Genomic DNA, 23,472 nt, shown 5'->3' with positions numbered 1-23,472 from the left:
AAGAGTAAAGGTTACAGATTCAGATATGCTTTGGTTATGTACATTCATTGTTATCTTCAGAAAAAATAATGTTTAGAAAGTTAATTGCATTTTATTATATAAAATGAACCAATTACAATTTAAGAGAACAAAACTAGGCAGGAGGGGAGCAGTAGATCACGTAGAAATGTAGCTCAGCATTGGAAGGTAGAATAGAAGAAGGGAGTCTTGAAGGTTTTGAGGTGGGTTGAGACTGCAGTGCATAAGCATCTGAGCAACTGTATTGTGCAGATGGCATTGAGTTGTTTTGAGCTGAAAACCAGAAATGCTACCAGGTGGGGCAGAATGACTGAGTATATTGCAAGACAGGGGAATGGGCAGAAATAGCAATGAGAGAGAGATGTGAAGGCAAAGATTAAGAGTCAGAGGTGCTTGTACACATGACAAAAATTGCCCATTTTTGTGGTTTAATTGCATTACACTTTACACGTACAAGGCTTTTTTTGTGAGTTAAATGAGTTTGTTACTTTGCAAACTAAACCATGTCCCCCATTTAATTTAGTTTACAATGTAGCTACTTGTAACATTGCAGCCTTTAATCTGGCAGTTTGCCCCCTGGCCACGGGAGAGGTGAGCTGAAGGCAGAAGCGGGTTTCTGGTTGAGCAGAAGGAGTCCAGTCCTCCTGCTTCATCCCCCACAGAACCTGTCCAGCTCTCCTGCAGCTGAAGAGGTGAGCTGCTGGAGCCAAGTGGTTCCTGAGCTGTGAGGGGCCCCATCCTTCCTTCCATGTTGCTAGGGTCCCCTGGGACTGCATGGGTGGGCAGCTAGTGGGCCAGATGCTGCCCCAGCTCAGAGGCAGCGCCTGCCAGATCCAACTCTTTCCCAAGTCTGCCAGTGCTTCCAACATGCCATGCATTGTCCCTGCTGCCATCCCGCCCCCTGGGCTTGTTCAGGAATGGGCTGGCTTGCCCCTGGGGCAGCACAGGAAAGCAGCAGGAGGATGGCTGGGTGTGCTGGCAGTTGGAGAAGGCAGCGGGGACAGTTCATGGTTCGTGCTGCAAGCATGGGTGGGCTTAGGGAAGCTCAGGTTCAGTGGGCTTCCAGCGCAACATGAACCATCCCTGCCACCTTCTCCAACCACCAGCGCACTCATCTGACCTTCTGCTGCTTATCCACACTGCAAGTCAGCCCATTCCCAGGTGGCATTAGGTGGCGGGAGGGATGCTGCACGGTACTCTGGAAGCCCTGGTGGGCTTGGGGAAGAGCTGGATCTGGCAGGTGCTGTCTCCAGGCCCAGGGGCACCGCCACCATGGAAGGAAGGACTGGGTCCTCCTGTAGCTCAGGGTCCGCTCAGCCTACTGGAAGCTCATGTGGGCAGGCTTTGCTCGGGGAAAAAAAGGAACGAGGGGCCTGATCCTTTTTTTTTTTTTTTTTTTGTGGAGCCTGCCTGCCACTGTGGGGCATGTTGCTGGGGGCCCTGAGCTGTGGGGGTGGGGAGGGTGGTCCTACTTTCCATGGCGGCAGTGCCCCGTGGGGCCACCCGGGTGGACTACTAGTAGGCTGGGGGCTGCCTCAGCTTGGAGACAGCACTCCGCCCAATCCAACTGTTCCCCAAGCCCAAGCTGGGGCAGCCCCCACTAGTAGCCCACTAGTAGCCCACCTGAGCACCCCTGGGAGGTGCCACTGCTGTGGAGGGAAGGACCGGGGCCCTGCAGCTCTGGGGCTGCTCAGCCCGCTGGAAGCTCACCCCCTAGCTGTGGGATATGCGGGTAGGTTTGCAGGACAAATAAAAGGATTGGGTCCCTTGCTGTAATAGTGATGGAAGCCCTTAAATTGAAATAGTGGGTTTTTTATCATTACAGTTAAACACCCAGTGTTTCAATTTAGGGTAGTTAAGCCCCCATCATGTGTACAAGCGCCCCAGGAGACTGAAGGGACTCAAAAAGAGCTCAAAGCAAAGCACAAAACAGCAGCTGAAGAAGATGGTTGTTGATGTAACTTAGAGGGTTACTATAGAGATATAAACAAGGAAGATGAGGAAGTTGAAGTCAAGGTAACAATTGACAAGGCCCTAGATAAAACTGATGTTTGCTGCTATTGGGGTTAGAACCTTGAATGCTGTTAGTATAAGCCCCTGCCAGATCTCCAACTACATTTTCCAAATTACAGAACTCAACACTTCAAACCTAGCATTAAAGACTATTTTAATTTAAAGAGATGGGATTGAAAGAAACTCTTCTGCTTGGGGTCACCTTTGAGAACTCTGCATTCTGGAGTCAATTCTGACTGTGATTTACTATTTTACCTTGAGCATGGTCATTTCACCTTTGTGTCCCAGTTTTCTTATTTGTGAAATAATACTTGTATCCCTCATAGGGGCATTGTCCCTCTCCATTAATTGTGTGCAGAGAAATTTTACTTCCTCATATCGTAGAATCATAGGACTGGAGGGACCTACCAGATCATCAAGTCTGGTCCCCTGCCATGAGCAGGTTATTGGGCTCAGACGAGCTCAGCAAGGTGCTTGTCCAGTCTCATCTTGGACACCTCCAAGGATGGTGACTGCACCACCTCTGCTGGGAGTGTGTTCCAGATTCTGGTGAACCCTTCAGAGAAAGTTTTTTCTTATGTCCAGCCTGAATTTACCTTCTATTAGTTTATGCCTATTTGTCCTCGTCCTCCCCTGAGGTGCCTTCCTGAAGAGCCGCTCTCCCAGACCTTGATGCTCACCCCTGGTGTACTTGTAGGCGGCTATCATGTCACCTCACAGCCTTCTCTTATTTGGACTGAACAAGCCCAGTTCCCGGAGTCTTTTCTCATAGGCCCTATTCTCCAGGCCTCTAATCATATGGGTGGCCCTTCTTTGTACCCTCTCCAGCTTACCCACATCCTTCTTGAAGTGCAGTGCCTAGAACTGGACACAGTACTTCAGCTGAAAGGCATCTATTGAAAAGCCAAGTATTTTTTTAAATGCTGATTTATATTTCTGGTATAAAATTTTCAAAATAATAATAATGGTTATTAATTATTTTTATTCCTAATAATAGCATTATTATTTTAGGCTATTGTTGCCAGTAGTTACTGAAAAACACTCTAATGTAGGGGTGTCAAACTCATCTTGAGCCCCAGGCTGGATCTGGACTGCAGGGGCCAGCAGTGACTGTAGCAGGGCCACATTTGGGCAGCGACATGAACCTGGCGCTGGTGGCAATGTGGGACCATATTTGAGTGCCAGTGTGGAGTTTGGGCCAGGCATCAACATGGAGCCAGGGACATGCAGAACCACAGGGCTCTGGCTAGGCAGCAACATGGAGCCAAGGCATGTGGCAGCACAGGGCCCTGGTTGGGCAGCAGTGTGGAGCTGGGAGCATACTGCAGTGCAGCAGGCACAGCTGGTGAACTCATACTGGTGGGGCAGGTGGAGTGGCATGCGGAGGGGCTGGAGTGCTTGCAGCCAGCCAGGAGCAGGGGAGAGGGTTTGCAGATGGCTGGGATCTGGGGGGTTTGCAGCCTCACCGCTCTTGGCTGGAGTGCCCAGCTAGATGCAAGCTCTCCCCCCCCCCCCATTCCCGTGTGCCACTCCTACCACTCTGAGTTCACCAGCTGTGCCTGCAGTGCAGGATGTAGGCTGGGTGGCAGTGCACAGCAGGGGGTGTGCGGTAGTGTGGGGCTGCACTGTGGATGAGGAGGCATGTGGTAGTGGGCTGTGTTCAGGTGGCAGTGCAAAGAAGGGGTAACTACTGCTGATGGCCCTAATTTGTGGTAATCCACTGGACTACCAGCAGGGCAGATGAAATGGTTCTGTGGGCCAGGTCTGACCTGTATGTTTGACACCCCTGCTTTAGAGATGAATAGAAAACCAGTATCAAGAACTAGACTGGTCACTTGTGAGCATCTCCAGAATGTTCATTTTAATAGAAGGTATAAGGGAGGAGGGAAATGCTCTGAGTTGTAGAATGAATCTACTAATAAGTGTTTTGTTAGACACAGGAAATACCTGCTTCCGTTCCCTTTGGAGTTGACAGAAAACCTTGTATTGACTTCAGCTGTGTAGGTGTTAAATTTTTATTATCAGGATCTCAGTAGAAGCAAGACAAAGAGAGGAAGCCAAGAGCTTTTCTATCAAATGGTATGAACCTCAACAGCTGGCTTTTTAGACCAGTGTCCTTAGAAATAGCTTGAAAAGAAGATTGAAGATATCTCTTCTGCTTTGTTATGTGAAAGAGGAACTGGAAGTTTTTGTGTGGCGTCACTAAGAATATCCACAACAATGTAGCAACCTCATTCCAAACACTTCATCAATGCCTGTTTATTTCTTAAGCAATTTGTGCATTATGAACTAACCCAGTTGGTGGGCAGATTAGTTGCAACTACTGCCAGTCAGGGAGCATGCTGCACTTGCCATTTGGATTAAGATTAGGGAACAAGAATAGACATTATTTTTCCCAGAAGTTTTTTCTGAAGTCTTCTGGCCAAAAACAACAAACCTCTTGCCAAATGACATTAAGAGATTTGGCAAGAGTTGAAACTGCCTTGACTTGGGGCTGATGGCAGTTACTCTTCGAGTGCTTGCATGTGTGTGGATGTGGCTGGGTGTGTATGTGCATGCACGTACACATATGCATCACTGCAACTTGTTATATGTATAGCTTTATAAGGGTGTCACAAAATGGATGAACTTTAAGGAGACATCATGCAGTGCATATCTTGAGAAGTATTTTGTCTTTGGAAATTACAGTTAATCTATTTTATCTGTTCTCAAGCAAATGACTGTAGCTCATATCCTTGTGTAAAATGATCAGGGGAATCATGCTTTTCCCTCCTTTTTTTTTTTTTTTCCCAGGGATACCATTTATCAGACAAACTTCCATTGTTGTTTTAGGCTTTATTCAGAAAGTCTCTCTGAAAGTCATGTGATCTTGCTCCAGTTGATAAGAAGTCTTCGTAACAACATCCCCTCATCATTTAAGTATCTTGTGGAGTGAGAGTCCTGAATTGGTTAGCTATGTGGTCTGGCCCTGTGTGGCAGCTTAAGCCCACCTTAGATCAGCATCTTCTGTTTGCTGCACATTTTTAGGAGGATAGAGTGAGATGAGGTTTGTTACTTGAGCTGGTTTTGGATAATATTTGCTTTTAATATCTGCAAGATTGAAAGCAGTAAGAATAAAGGCTTGTGAGTTCTGGGCTCCAGTCCCATATGGAGGACAGTTCTTAGTTTTCAGTGGGGCTTTGATTTGTGTACTGTTTTTCCCAGCCTTTCTGTACCTATTGTGTCATGTGGCAGAACAAAACAATACCTCACTCTCATGGCCCTAGACTTGTGATGCGACTCTAGCTGAACTCTTCTTCAACCTGAAATAACCGTAGCAACAGCCAGGTCAGGGGTTGCAAAAGTGGAAAGCTTTCCTTCCTAACACACAAGGAACTTCCAGAATTTAATTTTAGGCAGTCAAAGTAATACTGTAAATTTTCAGCACATGGCATGGGGAAATTAGCCAATCACTTCCCCATCCAAAACAATGGGGATGTCATTCACTTAATCTGTCTCTCCCCACAGTGAAAAATTACCCCCAAATCTATTTTTTCTTCATGTTTACATTAACAAAGTTTGTTGCTAGAGTATAATATGGAACATTAGAGTCTTTTACATACCCTTTCCTTACTACCCCAGGTCTTTTTCCTTTTTTGAAGTCCTTACCCAGTGAAGAAGCAGAAGTGAGGTCATTGACTAATGTGCTAATTTAATTATACCTTCTCGGCCAGCAGGGAGTCTCTATTCTATATATCTTTCACTAGAGATGATTTTATATATTACAAATCACAACTGGTCATCCACACTGGACTCTGAATATCTTAAATCAGTGGTTAACGTAAAGCCAATACTATAAATTTAATTCAGCCATTGATCAGCCTTGCTGAGTGAGTGAAGTGCTAAAAAAATGCTTTGTCTGTCCCAAAGTTCAGAATGTTTTCCTAAAATTTTAATGTCTACTTGAAATAGTGCATTTACCCCATTTTCTTTGTTTTCATGTGATTGTGAAATGTCCCTCTGAGGCAGAACTAAATTATACTTCTCCATTGATCTCCAGATCCAGACCCGTCATTACAATGGACATCTATGTTTTCCTGCCAGCCTCCATCAACATCACAGCTCCCCAGTGCTATGATGGCTCTCAGCAAGTGAATTGTCTCAACGTTACAGTCTGCTTTCGTTTCAATGGCAAGCACGTTCCAGGAGAGATAGGTAAGGTTGAATCCATAATATTTGACTACATTGTTAGAAAGCTGCCACATTTCACTGCATTGGTGACTGGGTTTTAGAGATGTACAAAGAGTGCCTAAAATAAGAAACTACAAACCTGAAGGCCTGAGTTTCATTTCTGACAGGCTTGGGCAAATCGGTTTCTTTACCTCATTTCATGCATAAAAGGGGCCAGTGCCTATGTTACTGGCAAAGATGCCTTCAAGTATCCTTAATGTTTATAAATCAGCTTTGAGATTCTAGGATTCTTTTGACCAGGAGGAAGTCTTGTATGTATCTGTTATGTTCTTTATACCTATTGTGCTTATATAATTATATATGGGTGTACTGTGTGTGAAATACTGCTCATTCATCATCCACAATGTGTTCATATGGACAAGTTTTATATAATATCCATAAATTTGTAATGGTGGGATGTAAAGATTTTTGAATTGCATTATGCCATTTTGGTTCAGCCTAGCATATTAGTACTGGGGCGGAGGTGTACTTCTCCAAGGGGACCACCATGCTAGGAGTGTAGTAGATTTTTGTCCTTTGTGGTTGGCCAGCATGAGCATATGGGAAGTAATCTGTTTCCTTATTCTTTGCCTCTCCCACCCCAACCCCCTGAATGGATTGCAGTATTTATTAGGTCACATTTAGAACAAGCAAATGTTCCCTATTCTCTTCCTCTCTTACACCTAAGAAACCTGCAGCTAACCACTAATCACTAATTAGGAGCTGGTCCTTTATTACTTGAACTTGGGATAGCTGAACTTCAAAAAGGCTGCTCAACACTGAATACCCTTTTGGGTTCTAAGATCTGTATCTGTACATTTTAGACTTGGAGTACTGGTTTGTTTTTTTACCGTTCCTTTCTTGTGAATTCTACTAGATTCCCAGTGATGAATGTTTTAGTTCAAGTGAATTATTTTTATCTGGGTAAGGAGTTTTTTTACCACCCCCATAGATAGATAGATAGAAAAAACATTAAGTCTTCTGCACATGCAGGTAAAGGCATGATAGGATCTAATGAGCAATCTAGAAATTGTGTTCCCTGCCATGTTACAAGTGCAGGGCAGGAGGCATGATTGTGGGATCGTGCATTAGATCCCATCACACTTTATTGCCAAAGCAGAGGGAGCCTGATCCTGGACTCCCCCTGCACTGGCAGAAAGCAGGCTTCCATGGCTGGGAGCCCCTCTGCTGATGGGTTAACAATTTTCCATAAATGTTTAACAAGTATTGAATTTACAGATACTAAAATAAATAAATAAAATAACCCATTCTTACTGTTATAAATGTATGCCTAAACTGCTTATTTTAATATGTTCGTAGCTCATAAAAAATGTCTCCAGATAGATAATGGACTTTTTTTCTCCCCGTTTTTTCCCAGCGCTGCAGAAGTTCCAACAGCTATTTGTAGATCCGTGTTTGTTTCCACAGTGTAGTTTGTCAGTAATGATACAAATCCTGTCCATTTTATGGGCACTTTATGCAGACTAGAATCCTCAGCAGTCTTTTTATAGCTGAAATGGTATGTCTAAGTAGAGGCATACAATAGTGGCTTAGTACTGCGTGCCAGTCATTGTCTGACCTTTCTGGGCTGGGCAGCTAGATGTTTGGTTGTATTTCAGTGGTATCTTGCAAAATATTTGGATCAGTCAGAAATAGAAAATGCATTTCTTTTTAAGATATTTATTTCCACAGATCTCAGAAATTGGCTTGCCCTTTTGGCTGTGACCTCACAGGTGGTTTATAACACTGGAGGCTAACCTTTTTGACAGGCATGCCACAAATTAGCTCTGCATCTTCCCCAAGTGCCACTCTGATCCCCTTTCTGTGCCTGCTCTGCTTTCTGCTCTTCGTTTTATGCTCCCTGTTTAATCTGATGCTCTTCTTTCTGCTCCCTACCCTATCTGCCACTGTGCTGCCTGTCCCCTCTCCAGTCTGCTGCATGGCACACACAGAGGCTGCCTATGCCACTTGTGAAACACATGCCATAGGTTGGCCACCCCTGGTTAATAACATGGCTTTGCTGTTACACCATCCTACACACTGGATGGGCCTCCATTTTTACTAAATAGTCTGGGTTTGATTTCATCCTTAATCTAGACTAGGGGTGTCAAAACTCAAATTGATTGGAGGACCACAGGTGTGGATCCAGAGGGGATGCAGCAGCATGGCCATTTCCCCCTTTCTGACCACATGGCAGGAGCAGCAGCCTGGGACTTTAAGTCCCACAAGAAGGTAGGAATTACCCCATCCCTTCTGCTGTGTTTAGAGGCACATCTCCTCCCATTCCCTATCCCCTTCTGCCTACCACTGCTGCTGTCCCGCAGGTGAGGGGAGCTCCTGTCCCTCTCCAGTGGAGCTGCGCTCAGCCTGGGCAGCACCAGCAGCACTGGGCAAGAAGGTTTCCCATTCCTGCTGGTCCCCCTGAGTGTTCCCTGCCATCCCACAAGCAGGTGTAAGGAGGAGGAATCTGCCTGCCCTCTGCTGCTGTCCCAGGCTGAGCCCAGCTCCTGCGCAGCCCAGCTAGAGTGGCTCTATAGCTCCCAGAATGTGCCTCTAAGCAGGGGGGGGTGGGAAGAAATTCTTATCCGCTTTGGGGACTTAAAAAAGTCCCCAACTTCTGCTCCTATGGCACAGTCTGGCTACCCTGGTGGGAAGGGGAGGAGGCTGGGAGAGGCATTGTAGCCACTTCTGCAGCGCCAGTCACTGCTTCTACACCCCACTTGGTAAAATCCTGGATCTGCTTCTGGAGGGCCACATTCTCTTCTGCGGCCAGAAACCTGGCTCTTCCTGTGGTGGCAGGGCTTCTGGCAGTGACAGCTGGTGCCCTGCAAAGGGCCAATAATTGAGTAGTCCCAGCAGCACTGCAGGCAGAAGCCCTGGCAGTGGGTGTCTGTCCCTGCCACTGTAGCAAGAGCCAATGCAGAAGTCCAAGAGTTGGATGACCTGGCCCTGTGGGTAGGATCTAGCCTGCAGGCAGTGTCTCTGAAAACTTTTGTCTATAATAAGTCATATCACATTGATGTTACATGATGTTTCTTATGTGTTGAGATATAACCAAGTGGGCCAGGAATATCTAATACTTGTTATGTGACACATGAAAGTTAAAAACATGTTTGTGCTTGCTATTGCTTACTGGGCAAATATCTTACTATCACAGCTAGACACTGATTGAAACTACTAGCCTGTTTTACTGGCAAATAGCCCTGTTTGAAAATGATCAAATTATACTTTGGAATACAATTACATCAAATCTCAGTACAGAATTGGTTTGAATTCTGGAGCAATAGACTGGTCATTATTAATGCAATCTAAATGTAAATGATTAATGCATACTATATTTTTATGGTAGTATAGGAATGATGTTGTAGACATGATGGTCCAGAAATTATGTAAGAGGCAAGGATTTCTTAGGGTGATAGCTTTTATTGGACCAACAGTGTAGATGGGACAAAGTTAGACAATCTTTCGAATGTAAGACATTCTTCCTCACATCTCTGAATATAGCAAGCTAGGCACAGCATAGGAGAGGGGCTGAGAGAAATTCTCAGGTGGACACACAATTAACAAAAGAACAGAAAGAAAGTGCTCAGACATCAAGGCCTATCAAAGGGGGAGGGAGGGTTGTCAGGCTCACTTTCTTGTTTGGAAAGTATTTAGGAGTTGGATAAATTTGGCCATAAATCCAATATCAGTGTTTAGTCCTTGGTTCTAGTGTTATCCAGTTCTTATAAAATGGAAGGCCAAATATAAAAGAAAAATATTTCGTAACATGCCATAGATTTAAGTACCTCTGCAGACTGTGACAGATTATCAGCAAGAGGTAATTTACCAGCAAAAACCTACTGCCTAATATTCAGTCAGAAGAAAACGAGAATGAATCAAACTACTGAGCATGCTAATTTTAATTAGCCAGATACTACCCACCCTCCCCCCGATTTGCTTTTTGGCAGCAATGAAGCTAAAAAATATTCATGTGTAATTCACTGGTGTGACATCATTGTCTATGGCATAGAAACAGGTTGTCAAAATAAAGGGGGGAAAATAAGACAACTCTTCTATTCCAAACTTACTGATTGAAAACATCTACTACTGCTGTAGATGGGTAGTAGCTGAAATTATTTTTTTAGGCTCTTCGTGGAGTTCAGATTAGAATTTGGGTTACTTACTGTTGTGTTCAACTAGACAGACTTCATTAATAAACATCATTAATAATGTCATTATTGTGAAGAAAATATTGTCTTTGTCTTTCACCAGTTCTGTGTGTGTGTGTGTGTGTGTGTGTGTGTGTGTCTGTGTGTGCACGCGCGTGCGCTCACATGTGTGTTTGTGTCAAGTAGCTGTTCTTATCCAGTGTTGAGTCTCTTTGGGTCATGGGGTAGGTGCAGGTTCTTCAGAGCTTTGTTCTTTGTCACTGTAGATTTTGGATTTTCCGGTAGATTGTCATATTGTTGGCTGTAAGTGTTGTTACTACTGTTGTCATAGCATTGCTGTAGCTGTGATGGTTTAGGGAACATGTGAGAAGCAAGATTTGTTTGGTAATATCTTTTATATATTACTGAGAGAGATGTTAGATGAGCAATTGGGCACAAAACACACTTCTTCAAGTCTGAGAAAAAGCAGAGCAGCCTATGCTAAATATCAGGTAAAACAATGAACCTACAGGTTACTTCAGAAAACAAGTCTAGGAATGAAAATTCAAAATCCCACTGGACACCAAAACACAGACAAAACATGTAAAACTATTGTTAAAAAATGATTTAAGTTAAGGCAACTTTTGTGTACAGACAAGGCTTAAGTAAGGCTAATGACAGGATATGTTTCAAAGAATTTATTTAATAGATTTCATAGACATTAGGGCTGGAAGGGACCTCGGAAGATCATCAAGTCCAGCCCCCTGCCTGAAGGGCAGGAAGACAGCTGGTGTCATAGCATCCCAGCAAGATAAGCATCCAATTTACTCTTGAAGGTGTTCAATGTAGGTGCTTGAAGCACCTCCGATGGCAGGCTATTCCAGACCTTGGGGGCTTGGATAGTAAAGAAATTCTTCCTTATGTCCAGCCTGAAACAGTCTTGCTAGAGTTTATAACCATTCGACCTCATCATCTCTTAGGGCACTCTGGTGAACAAACGTTCCCCCAGATACTGGTGGTCACCCCCTGAGAAACTTATAGGTGGCCATCAGATCACCCCTGAGCCTGCGCTTTTCCAGGCTAAAGAGCTCTCAGCCTGTCATCGTAAGGCCTGTTTTCCTGACCTCTGATCATATGCGTAGCTCTTCTCTGGACTCTCTCAAGCTTCTCCACATACTTTTTGAATTGTGGGGCCCAAAACTGGACGCAGTACTCCAGCTGCAGCCTCACCAAGACCGAGTACAATGGGAGAATGATGTCCCGGGATCTGCTTGAGAAGCATCTATGGATGCAGGCCAGCATTTTGGTCACTTTACTAGCTGCAGCATCGCATTGCACACTCATGTTCATCTTATGGTCAAAGATGACCCCCAAGTCTCTTTCTTCTGTAGTACTAGCCAGCGTAGCACTGCCGAGCCAATAAGGATGCTGCAGGTTTTTCCTCCCAAGGTGGAGAACCTTGCATTTTTCGGTGTTAAACATCATCAGGTTCTCATCTGCCCATTTGCTGAGCCTGTCCAGTTCAGCCTGGATCACCCTCCTGTCTTCAGGTGTGGATGCTTTGCACCAAAGTTTGGTGTCATCGGTGAACTTGGCCAGTCCGCTTCTGACTCCTATGTCCACGTCATTAATGAAGATGTTGAACAATATGCATCCAAGGACAGAGCCTTGGGGGACCCCACTGGTCACAGGGCACCATGACGATTGACTTCCATCAGCCACCACCCTCTGAGTCCGACCATAGAGCCAATTTCCCAGCCAGTGGATTGTGGTGGACCCAAGGCCACAATTGGCCAGTTTCTCCAAGAGGTGATCATGGAATACCAGATCGAAGGCTTTTTTGAAGTCAAGATATATGACATCAATCTCTTCTCCCTTGTCCAGGTGATAGGTCACCTGGTCATGGAAGGAAATGAGATTGGTCAAGCAAGATCTACCTGCAACAAACCCATACTGGTTATCCCTCAGGATGTTGGGGTTGGCCAGTCCATTAAGGATGGCCTCTTTAATAAGTTTTTCTAAGGTCTTCCCCAGGATAGAAGTCAGGCTGATGGGCCTATAGTTTGCCAGATCCACTTTCCTCCCTTTCTTGAAGACAGGCACCACATTGGCCTTCTTCTAGTCTTTGGGTACTACACCATAGCGCCAGGAGTTCTCAAAGATCTGTGCTGGAGGCGGGGCTATGATGCTCGCCAGCTCCTTGAGTACCCTGGGGTGTAGATTGTCAGGACCAGCTGACTTGAAGGTATCCAGCCTCTCAAGGTGTTCCTTTAGGAGGTCAGCATTGATGGCATTGATTTAGAATTCTCATAGTTAAGAAAAAAAATTCCAGTTCAAAACTTAGTATAAAAGATCTCGGTCCAACAACAAATTAGCTCTACAATTATTTTTTGAACATTAGTTATTAACATTTCTTTCATCTGGCTTCCGTTATTTCTGGGTTTAAATGAAAGTTGATTTAAAAGACAGAACAACTATCAGATAATCTGTACGTACCCTAATTATGTAATAATAAACAGAAACACATGTATAAGCCAGTGCAGACTGTCACATACATAATATGCAGATTGATTGACTACTTTATTTCTGGACGGCTGTTGGTGTTCCCTTATTCTGTTAATACTCATCTGAAATCTCTCAAGGCCATATGGGGAAATGAGCATAGAAACAGATGTCACCTGTGTGCTGCCCTTGTGCTATGATAAAATTACTTATTGCGGTACAGAGCCCTAGGAAACAGACATCTTTGCCCCCTGTCACACTATAAAGGTTGAACAATGATAGGCGATCATAAATTTTTGTTCCTTGTCTCCAAGGACATCTGTTTCCTTATACTATGAGAAAATTGCAGGGTTGGGAGACCAAATCATCCTCCAGGAAACCCAGTGTGCACTTCTGTCCCCTCTGACACTCTTGCTGGCTGCTTTGGGCCTGGCTAACAAACTTCCCTGGTTCCAGGTGGCTACCCCTACCTTAAGTGCCCTATATTGCAACTAGTCAGGCATTTCATTTGCTTACCACCTCTGAGACCAATATTGGAGCACGTATCTTCCATTCTTTGCTAGTCTTCTTGACATCTGTGCCCCACATAACCAGCCTGCCTTCCTCCATGGCCTCCCAGTCTGAGGAGACCAAACATGGGAGCAACTGGAAGGAGGACAAGGTAAAAGATCTTACTGACATCTAGGGTGAAGTCAAAATTCACCAGGTGCTGAAGTCAAGCTAATGAAATAAGAATGTGTCTCAGAGAATCACAAAGGAAATGGCAACCTGAAGACATGACCCTGAGTAGACCCAGTGCTGGTCGAAGTGCAGAGTTCTCATGCAATAGTTTTGGAAGACACAATAGAGAAACCAACAGTTGGGTGCATGAAGGATCTTATGTGCCCACTATGAGGCACTGTCCCATATCTTTGATGGCAATGAAACAGTGAGGTCTGAAAACTCAGTGGACACCACAGTTGTTTACACTGACATCCAGGTCATCCAGGAATATTCCAAAGATTCATCAGAGACCATCATGGCTGAACAAATGTAGCCCTCCCAGGTCAGCACATCAACCCTGACAATGAGCCAGATCAGTGAGTCCGAGTCCCTCTTACCACTGCTGTTAGCCCTCCTGGTTCAAATAATGTTGGCCTGCAGCTTCCTGCTGCCACCCTATGTTCAGCATCCATCACCCAAGACAGACATGATACTCAAGAAGAACCAGACCATGCAGCACAGATCTCAGGAATGGTAAGTCATGGGCCCCTGTTCCTAATGGCTTTTGCCTACTTGGTTTAGTGTATGTGGGAATGGGTGCTTTCTCTCATGTATCCCTCCATAGTCTCCCATGTTCCTATTCTGAGTGGGTGTTGAAGGCTGTACCGAGGGGACCCTCTGGCTCTCCCCACCCCAGGCGGCTCCACTGTCCTCCACTGACTCATTCTGACCTGATCCCAGCCTCCCCAAGCCAGGGACTGAGCAGCTAGCATTTCCTAGAGAGGGCTGCAGCTTTTGTTTGCAGCTGGGCAGAGCCAGAGCCCCACTTCCTGGAGTCACGCCATGTGCATGTGCTGCAGTCATGAAGGGCCTGCAGCATACTGTCATTCATGAGGGAAGTGTTGAGGTTCATGGAAAGATTCACAGTGGTTGGTTGGCAGCTTTTTTCATGCTTTGTCTAATACGTTATATTTGTTTCCTTGTTTCAATAAAATTTCTACCTGTTGTCAAATTTATGGCCTTGGTGTTTAGAAGGCCTGGGTAGTGAGGTCTGTGGTGGGAGGTGATGAGAGATGATGATGAAAGCTTGGATTGGTGGGGGATGGGCATTCATGGGAGCCTACTGGGGGGGTCTGTGGTAAGAGGGTCCTCCCCAGTCTCTGCTATTTTCCCCTGTTTCAGCTACATGTCTAAGCTGTGCCACAGCCATGGCTGAGATCCTGCTAGATAATATAACTCCCCAGGTAAAATGTGCTTTTTCTGAGCAGAAGAGATGTACTTCATAGATAAAGACAACTTCCTCTAACTGCAGATTAGATCAAAAGGCTCATATAGCTAGGGATGCACCGATAAACATTTTTTTGGCCGATGTGGTTGACTGATTATTAACCAGATGCATCAGCTGATACTGATCAGATAGCTGATATGTAGCTCAGCAGCTTGGAGAGCAGCGTCCAGCCAGTAAGTCTGTGATGGGGAAGGAGAAGGGAGGAGAGAAGGGGCATAGGGGGAAGATTGATGCCCCCCCGGTGAAGGAGGGAGTGGGGCAGGGGCAAGGGCAGGCACTGCCCAGCCAGGGCAGTGAATGTGACTCCATTGTGAGCAGGATGGAGTGCAGGCAGCTTGTCTAGGGGTCATGGGGGAGGTGAGGCGGGGTGGTTCCCCACCACTGTGCGCACCCCCAAGGGAGGCATGTGAGGTATGTGACCCCCAGATTTGTGCAGGGGATGAGGGCGGGCTGCCTGCTTTGGGCTTGGAACCAGCACCAGCCTCTTCCCGGCAAAGGTGCTGGGCTGGGGCTGCGCTCAGGATGGGTGGGGTGGGTGGGCTGCAATGGTGCTGCGAGGGATGGCTACAGGGGGGGCTACGGGGAATTTTGGGGTGTCTTTACCCCACCGTGTAGCCCCGCCTCCCAGTGCCACTGCCACCTGCCCCGCCCACCCTGAGCACAGCCCTGATCCAGTCCCTCTGCTGGGAAGAGGCCAGTGCAACCCTTGGCCCTGAGACTGCAGTGGGCAGCCCACACTTGCCCCATGCCTAAATCTATGGGGTGCATGCCCCCCTTGCCTCCTCTGGGGGTGCGTGCAGCAGCGGGGAACCCCCCCCTCCCCACACACCCACATCTCCTGAGCGAGCCACCCACCACTCTGCCCCACTCCTAGTGGGGATGCATTCACTGCTCTGGCTGGGCAGAGCCTGCCCCTACCCCAGTCACAGCCCCACTCCCTCCCTCACTGTGGGGGCCTCGATCTGTCCTCCCATTCCCCTTCCCTTCCCCCTGCCCCCCCAGACTTACCACCTGGATGCTGTTCTCTAAGCTGTTCTGCCATGCTGTGTACCTGGCTGTGTGCATGCTATGTCTGTGCACGTGCATGTGGCATTTATTGGTGACATTATTGGCTACACTGGCCAAAAGAAGCCCATTGCTGATGCTATTAATTTTCCTTTTATTGGTTCCGATCCGATATGGACCTATATATTTGTGCACCTCTACATATAGCTAAACATGAAAAGCCACACAGCTAATGCTTCTTGTTGACAGTTAGGCAAAGCTCTCTACTCACTCTACTCTCTGCTCACTTTCTACTATGAAATGAGACTATAGTAGTTTGTATTTCTTCTCTTGTCTGAGTGATATTTATCAGTGGGCAATGGCGCTTTCCTCTGCAGTGCTCTGGCACCTGGCATGTACTCCTTCAAATGGCTTGAATTTCATAGGTTGGGGGAATAAAAGCAAATAGCTTCCCAACCCAATCCCATTGCTTGTTGTCACCTTTGGAGGGAAAGAGACCCTGGGTGCTTATAAACATGCTCAGGGGTAGGAGGGGCACTGTTTTAATTAGAGCCTCTCTAATTAAAATGGCTCATTGTCACATGTATTAAGCCCCTTGCATTTTAAAATGGCTTCAGGGGTGCTTTAACTAAAGCTTTTTTGAGGTTTAGTTAAAGTACCTCCACAGCCATTTTAAAGTGTGGGAGGATTAAATATACATGACAGTGAGGTGATGCTGGAGCGCACTAATTAGAATGTGGGGTAGACTTGATTAATCGAGTCTGCTCCTATGCATTTTAATTAGAATGCAAACCAGCACATGTATGGGCATCCCCTTTTTGTGCATAAAACTCATTACTGCAAACCTATCAGATTTAAGATAAATGATGTTGTCAAGGAAGTCCTTGATGTCAAAAGGACTGTAGTTATATCAGAGAGCAGAATTTGACACAGCTGTTTTTGCAGTTTGGTCTGGGCTTGCTTTGCATTGTGCCCCATGTTAATAAAGTATGTTGCTGTAGCAAGAGGGCAGCGACCTCTTTGTTCAGACCACCTCACATTTTCCATTAGAAATGATAAGGGGGTGAGGTTCATTGATATTTCAGTGGTTACGATCAAAATCCAATGACTTTGCTTTTGGGAGGGCTACCTTTAGGGGCCATTGTTGGCTCAATAGTTATGTCGCACTGCAGCCAGGTAGCCATTACTGCCCTTAAAGTCAATTGCTCTTGTAACGACCCATCCCATCCCCATCCTATGCCATCTCTCTACTGAAAGCTAATAGCACTCTGGGCCCAGCTGAGAATTTCCTTCTCAGGCCCAAGCTCTCATCTACTTCCTGTCATTTTCCCAGCATAGCCTTCTAACATGCCCCTCTTGTACAACTCTAACCCATCCACCACCCCTTCCCCATGCTGGAAAAGAGAATGCCAGAGCACAAGCTTATTTTAATTGGAAACTTTACATCATACTCTGATTCTCCACCCTTACTACAAAGTCTGTAAGAGTAGTCTGCAAGTATGTCTCAAAAGCACTGTGCCATGCGAGCTGCCATCATTTGTGAATTGTGGGCATGGCACTTGTCAGAGGTGGGAGCCACTCCATCTCAAGTGACAGGGGCAGGAACTCAGTCAGAGGCTGTCCCATGGCCTCACAGATGTTGTGTAGCTCATATGCATTGGTCACCAGTCAGGGTACCTTGAGCTTGCTGGCATTTACATGTGTCCTTTGTGAGCCTGGAGCCACCTGAAAGCAACCATCTCGCAGCTCCTGAGCTTGTAGCTGAAAAGTTCCTTTTGGCCATCCAGGATTCCAGTGAATGGTTTCATAAACCAGCTGTGCAATGGGTAGGCAGGATCCCTGATTAGTAGCAGGGATACGGTCACTCTCTTGACCTGAATGTCAGGCAGGCCAGGGGCAAACTCTTTTTGCTCCATCATCCCTGATCGGAGGGAGGTCTTGAAGATCCTGCACTTGGCCTGACCTGCTGGCATTTACATGAGTGAAGCAGCCATGGTAGTCCACAGCTGCATGAAGCACAATGGAGATGTAGCCCTTCTGACTGATAAATTCATGAGGATGATGCTTTGGAGCAAGCCAGGAATAGCAATGTATGAGTCATCGATGCTGTAAAGCAGTTGGGGAAGTCCAGGCTGGCAAACCTATCTACATCTTCCTGTGGATTGGTGATGCATTGGAGGCATGAGGCCATTGCCTTTTGGATTGCAAGGCATACCTCCCACACTGCTACTCCAGTTGTGGACTGGCCTATATTGAAACAGCAATGTGCTTCTCCATGGTTAAGGGCACCCACATCACTGTTGTCTGCTGCTGTGTGTGGGGGGCAAACTCAGGACAGGTCTCCATGAAGGTGTCCCTGGACATGTGGAAGTTCTTTAACCACTAATCATCATCTCAGGTGCCCATGATTATCTGCTCCCACTAGTCATTTCTTATCTTCCTGGCCATTCCATGGTTTGTAGTCACTCTCATGTCAGCCTGGCCACAATGTGGTGACCTGTGGCCCACAGTTCTTTGTGCCAGTGGCTGCTGTCATGAACCAGCATCTGGATGTAGCTATTGTCCCCTTCTTCTTTGGCAGCATGGAGCACATATGGTTTCCCCTTGCAGGTACTGCCCCACCCTCATAAGTGACAGTAAAGGCTGTCAGGACAGCCATCAGAGAATGAATACTGATCATTGTCCCTCATAACTGGGTTGTAAAGGTCTGCAAGGCAAAGAACATGTATGGATCCACAGACATTGCAGTGGAAGATCCTGGTCGCAGTTGCTGCTGGCAGGCATGCAATGTATGAAGCACACCTTGCTCCCTCCCACCGAAGTCTAAGCACCTACCAATACTTCAAGCAGCTAGTGTGCACTGTAGACCTGGTTTGCCTAGACTCGCACCAGGAGCTTGAGATGAGCATTCATCAGATCTTCATCAACCTTCCCATTATTCACCCTGCTTCTATATGCGTCTCTCCTCCCCACCTCTGTCACCACCCAGCCAAGCTTTCCCCCTACTACCAAGCTGCACTTCTCTCTCTCCTGTCTCAAAATTCCTCCTGAGGCAGCTTGTGCAATGAATTGAATTTTTCCTATGGATTTGAAAGTCATTGGGACTGAGGGGAAAGCCCAGTGAAGATTGTGGGTAACTTGTGGTTAATTGAAAATTTCCTATGGCTCTCATTCAGCTCTGAATGAAAGCCACAGCCCTCTCTGAGGGATGTGGGTACCCGGTCGCCAGCTTCATGGGGCTAGGATTGTGTCGGCAGGGGTCAGTATGGGGTAGTGGGACTGCCTAGTACAAGGAGAGCTGGCTCAGGAGTGGTCTGTGCAGCTCCCCGCCCCAGGGCAGGAATGCACGGGGCCAGAGAGGTAAGCCACAGACCTGATCCAGGTGCCTTGAGTGGGAACAATTCCCCTAAAGCACTCCTGCATCTTCCCCAGCCCAAGACTTCCAAACACTGTCCTCACTCCCAACTGCCTCCCAGCACTAGCAGAGCAGCCCCCAGCCAGAGGAATTACCTCCCACCCCCAAGCTCTCATCAGCTCCCTCCCCCACACCCAACATATCCCTCCAGCACTCCCCTCTTTCCTTCCATCCATGCTGCCCCCCTACCACTGTTCCCTGTATGAGCTGGAAAAGACTACACAAGATATAGAATTCTGATTACACAGTTTAATGGGACACAGTACTTTATTACAAACATAGAAAGTGTCTTTTGCAACAAATGGAGAACTGAAAGATCTGCAGAACGGCAGAGTCTCGGGGTCCTTGAGTTCTGTGCTACAGAGCCGCTCCCTGTACCATGTGCTGCGATGAGCTGAATATGGAACAGGGGGAGTGAGAGAGGCAGGACAACTATAAAGGACATTGAGGCACAATTACTCTCTCAGCAGTGTCACCACCTGCAACCAATTACAATTTTGCTACCTACCCACTTAAATTTTGCCACCTGCCACTTTGAATAACCAGTTGGCACAAGAGAGAGAATCAGAGATGGACCAGTGGCCAATTGACCACCTCTGGCTGTGCTATGTCTGTTCTTCCAGGCCCCCTGCTGATAGAAGGGTGGCAGTAGGGGTGTGCGAAGCAGACAATATTCTATTCGGATTCAGCCCGATTCGGGGGACAGTGATTTGATTTGCTGATTCAGATCACTGTCCCGATTCGATTCAGCCAGATCCGAAGATTTGATTCTGATTTGGAGAATCAGCAATTAGGCCATGGACACAGTTTTATGTTTTTTCTACATATCTTGAGGTACCAGGCGCAGCTCATGAATGCTGAGATGGTGGGGTGGATGGAGCGTCCCATGGGAGTGCAGGGGGGGCCTCACTCCATGGGTCAGTGATTGGCCATGGGGGCACCCCAGGTGTCCCCCCAGTCCTAGGAGGCACCAGTCACCACAGCAGGGGGATGGGGGGCGTCCCCTATGCACTCCACAGTGTACGCGGAAGTACTTTTACTCCACTTCCAGGTCTGCTGCAGAGTGTGTGGGGGACCTCCCCTGTGCTCCCATGGGACACTCTGTCCACCCAACCATCTCAGTGTTCACGAGCCATGCCTACCTCAAGGTACGTAGAAAAAACATATAAAGCTGTGTCTATGGCCGAATCGTTGAATCTCTCCAAATCTCTTCAGTTTGATTCAGAGAGATTAATGGGTCTCTTGATTCAGTTCAGATTTGGAGATTCAGCTGCTGAATCGAGCTGAATCTTCTCCAAATTGAATCAGCGAGCAAAGTTTCTCATAGCCCTAAGTGGCAATATACCCAGACACTTTGTGAATTGCTTTAAAAATGAGACGTTTGCTACAGTTGCATGATTCTTTTATTGTGGGACAGGCCATGGCACAACCTGAGCTGTAACAACAGTGACATCTGTTTCTGCCCTGTAATTCACCAGTATGAGTCTTTCTCTGACTTCAGACTTAACCACTTCTGACTTGCCAATTCTGCATTGGACTCAGGCTCCAAATATTATCATTACGTTTGCCAGTATAGTACACAACCAATCTGGATTATTCAATCAGCAAACAGAGTTGAGTAGATTGATAAGAACCTTTCTGTTTGGGCACAGTAGTATTTAATCACAAAATTGGCAGCCCTGATTAAACTTAACTACCTGATAGGAAAGAAGGATATAGGATCTATTGTGATAGCTTATTGGTCTACCAGGCATTCATTCTACAGATTTCAAGAAAATAATGTTTAGGAGTAGAAACCTTAATTGCAATCATCTTCCTGCAGTTAAAGTCTTAATGCAGTAAGGTTGGAAACCAACCAAGAAATTGCTAGGAATTCTGTCTGGCATTTGATTTTTAATTTTTGCAATGTAAATGAAGGCATCAAGGAAAATGAGAAAAAGTAAGGCTATACATATTTCTAACAGAACAACTAAAACATTTTTAGATCTGTTTTTATTACTTTTGAACATAATTTTTTCATGCACTCCTGCAACCTCTATTAAGGACCTTGTCCTGCATGGTGCTGATCTTCCTATAAATGCATGGGCTTGAAGATACAACAGGATAAAATGCAGGATTGCTAGAAAATAAACTACTGTTTACTGACATACGTGGAATCTCTTTGCCACTTTTTTTTTTGGATCAGGCTTGAATTACCACTTGACTGCAGATGTGGCAAAGAAGGAGAAAGGCCAACAGCCCAGGGTTTACTTTGTGTCTTCTGGAGAAATGATGGGGCAGGTCATGGAGAAGTTACAACTGTCATATATGCAGGAGACGTGTGAGCACTACCTCGCCTATGTGAAGGTCAGTCAATTTAATCTCTTCCTTGGCTGTAATCTCTTAGAATTTTTTTTAAATATTTGGATTCTAAACAATAAAATCAGTTATATTTGGCTTGGGATGCTTCTTGTTATAGTTTTCCAGACTGGTAAAAGGAAACTTTTGAGTGGATGGTTTGGAATTCCCTCCCCTTGGGTAATCAACCAGAGTTTATATTTGCTGACATTCAGGACAGTGTTTAAGGATTATTTATTTGGTTGTACTATTTTGATTTGACCTCTTATTGGATATTGCTGAAATACGTATGCTAAGTTATTTTGGCAGGCGGAACTTTTAATGAATTGTGTACCGTCATGTAATTAACACAAGAAAAGTGGATGCCATGATGACTAGGGCTGTTTTAAGAGGTAAACAGCTAAATTCTATCCTGTGGAAAACTTTTATCAGTTTGTTTTGGGTTGAGAGTGGAGGTGAACTAATTGAACATCTAATTGAACTAATTGAACATTTTCATCCATATCATGGATTGAAAATGATCATTACTTTCTATGGTTCAAGACTAATAATTTAACATAGCTCAAGATATGTTTGGATGTGTTTCTGGAGGAGAACTCTTCAGTGATCAAGGGTTCATGACTATCACTCAACTACATGCTTATCTGAGAAGTGAAATAGGAAGTAATAGAGATTTATGTCTCCGCTATAGAAATCTATTATAAATAATATAAATAATAAGCCAGATGTATTGCAACATACTGCAGCATGGCAAATTGATGTGATCGTGCTGGTGGTACATACACAAATTTTCCACTATCAATAGACTTCCTATTCAAGGACATATCTCCATAGTTAGGTTTGCATAAATTCATTGGGGTTCCCTTGGCACAGTATTAGTTTTTAAATTTAATGTCATTTTTGGATTCCCATTAAGCAGTTGAGGAGCAATAATCCCTGTATGAATAAATTCTTTCAGGAAGCTGCTTTGTACCTAAAGACCCTGAGCTGGGCAGATGAAATCCATCCTATGACATTATCAGCATTTTTGTGCAAGGATGTTGAGATATTTGAAAATAAACTAGGGGACCACCAAGAAGGCAACTAAGTGCAATTAAGTTACTTGTGTCCCTGGGAATAGACTAGATATCTCCCAAGGTCCTTTTCTTCCTGTTTCTGCTGTGAAACAGCTCATTACCAGAAATGTAGACAGATTTGTTTATGAGATATTTGCTAGAAGGTAAAAAGAGAAGAGAAATCAGCTGACAAGGAGTATGAACCCTTTGGCAGTTACTTAGAGCTGAATCTGAAATGGGACTTAGGCAGGGTGATTATGAGCTTTCTTCTGATTGCCTTTTAGGTGCCTAGATCTGAGGGTGAAAGGCCTAAACCAGCCAATAGACACTGTGACCAAAATCGTATCTCTCTCCCAGATTTGGTATTTCCCTACAGCCCTCAGTCAGGCTGAGTTAGGCTCTGTGAGACTAGGATTCACAGCCTAAAACCCATGCTGAAACTAAGACGCCTGTGTTGTCCCTTCATGTAGAAATGACTGGTTCACTGTTTTCAGCGGTTCAAGTGTCTGCTTCCAAAGCCAATTGTATATTATATTCAAAGTCTACTACAGCAGCATGCATAGGCAGTTTCAGGAGTTCACCCTCCTAAGGGAGTGTTCTCTCTGGCCAGTAGAGTCAGGTTCCCTCTTGCTTGTGGAAGTGGTCCAAGCTATGGTATTCCTATCTGTGCACTGTGCCAGCTTCAACTAGAAGAAAGGGGGCAAGGTGCCTTCAGCTGAACTAGGGCCACAGACTGGTGATTAAGGCACTGTCCTGGGAGTTGTGAAGTATGAGTGGGAGATATGTGTTTGAAACCCC

General features: G+C 45.6%; 1 protein-coding gene across 1 annotated transcript in view; it reads left to right on the top strand.

The window, feature by feature from the left end:
- ITGA9 (integrin subunit alpha 9) overlaps positions 1 to 23,472 on the top strand; it is a 381,381-nt gene that overhangs the window by 73,589 nt on the left and 284,320 nt on the right. Inside the window, exons 14-15 of the mRNA XM_019483333.2 lie at positions 6,071 to 6,225; positions 21,468 to 21,628. Coding sequence (XP_019338878.1) covers positions 6,071 to 6,225; positions 21,468 to 21,628 — 316 coding nt within the window. The remainder of the gene's footprint in view (positions 1 to 6,070; positions 6,226 to 21,467; positions 21,629 to 23,472) is intronic.

This window comes from Alligator mississippiensis, chromosome 5 (genome assembly GCF_030867095.1).
Source record: "Alligator mississippiensis isolate rAllMis1 chromosome 5, rAllMis1, whole genome shotgun sequence".
Taxonomy (NCBI): Eukaryota; Metazoa; Chordata; order Crocodylia; family Alligatoridae; genus Alligator; species Alligator mississippiensis.
Note: the sequence above shows the minus strand (reverse complement) of the source record. Positions and strands in the feature narration are given on the sequence as shown.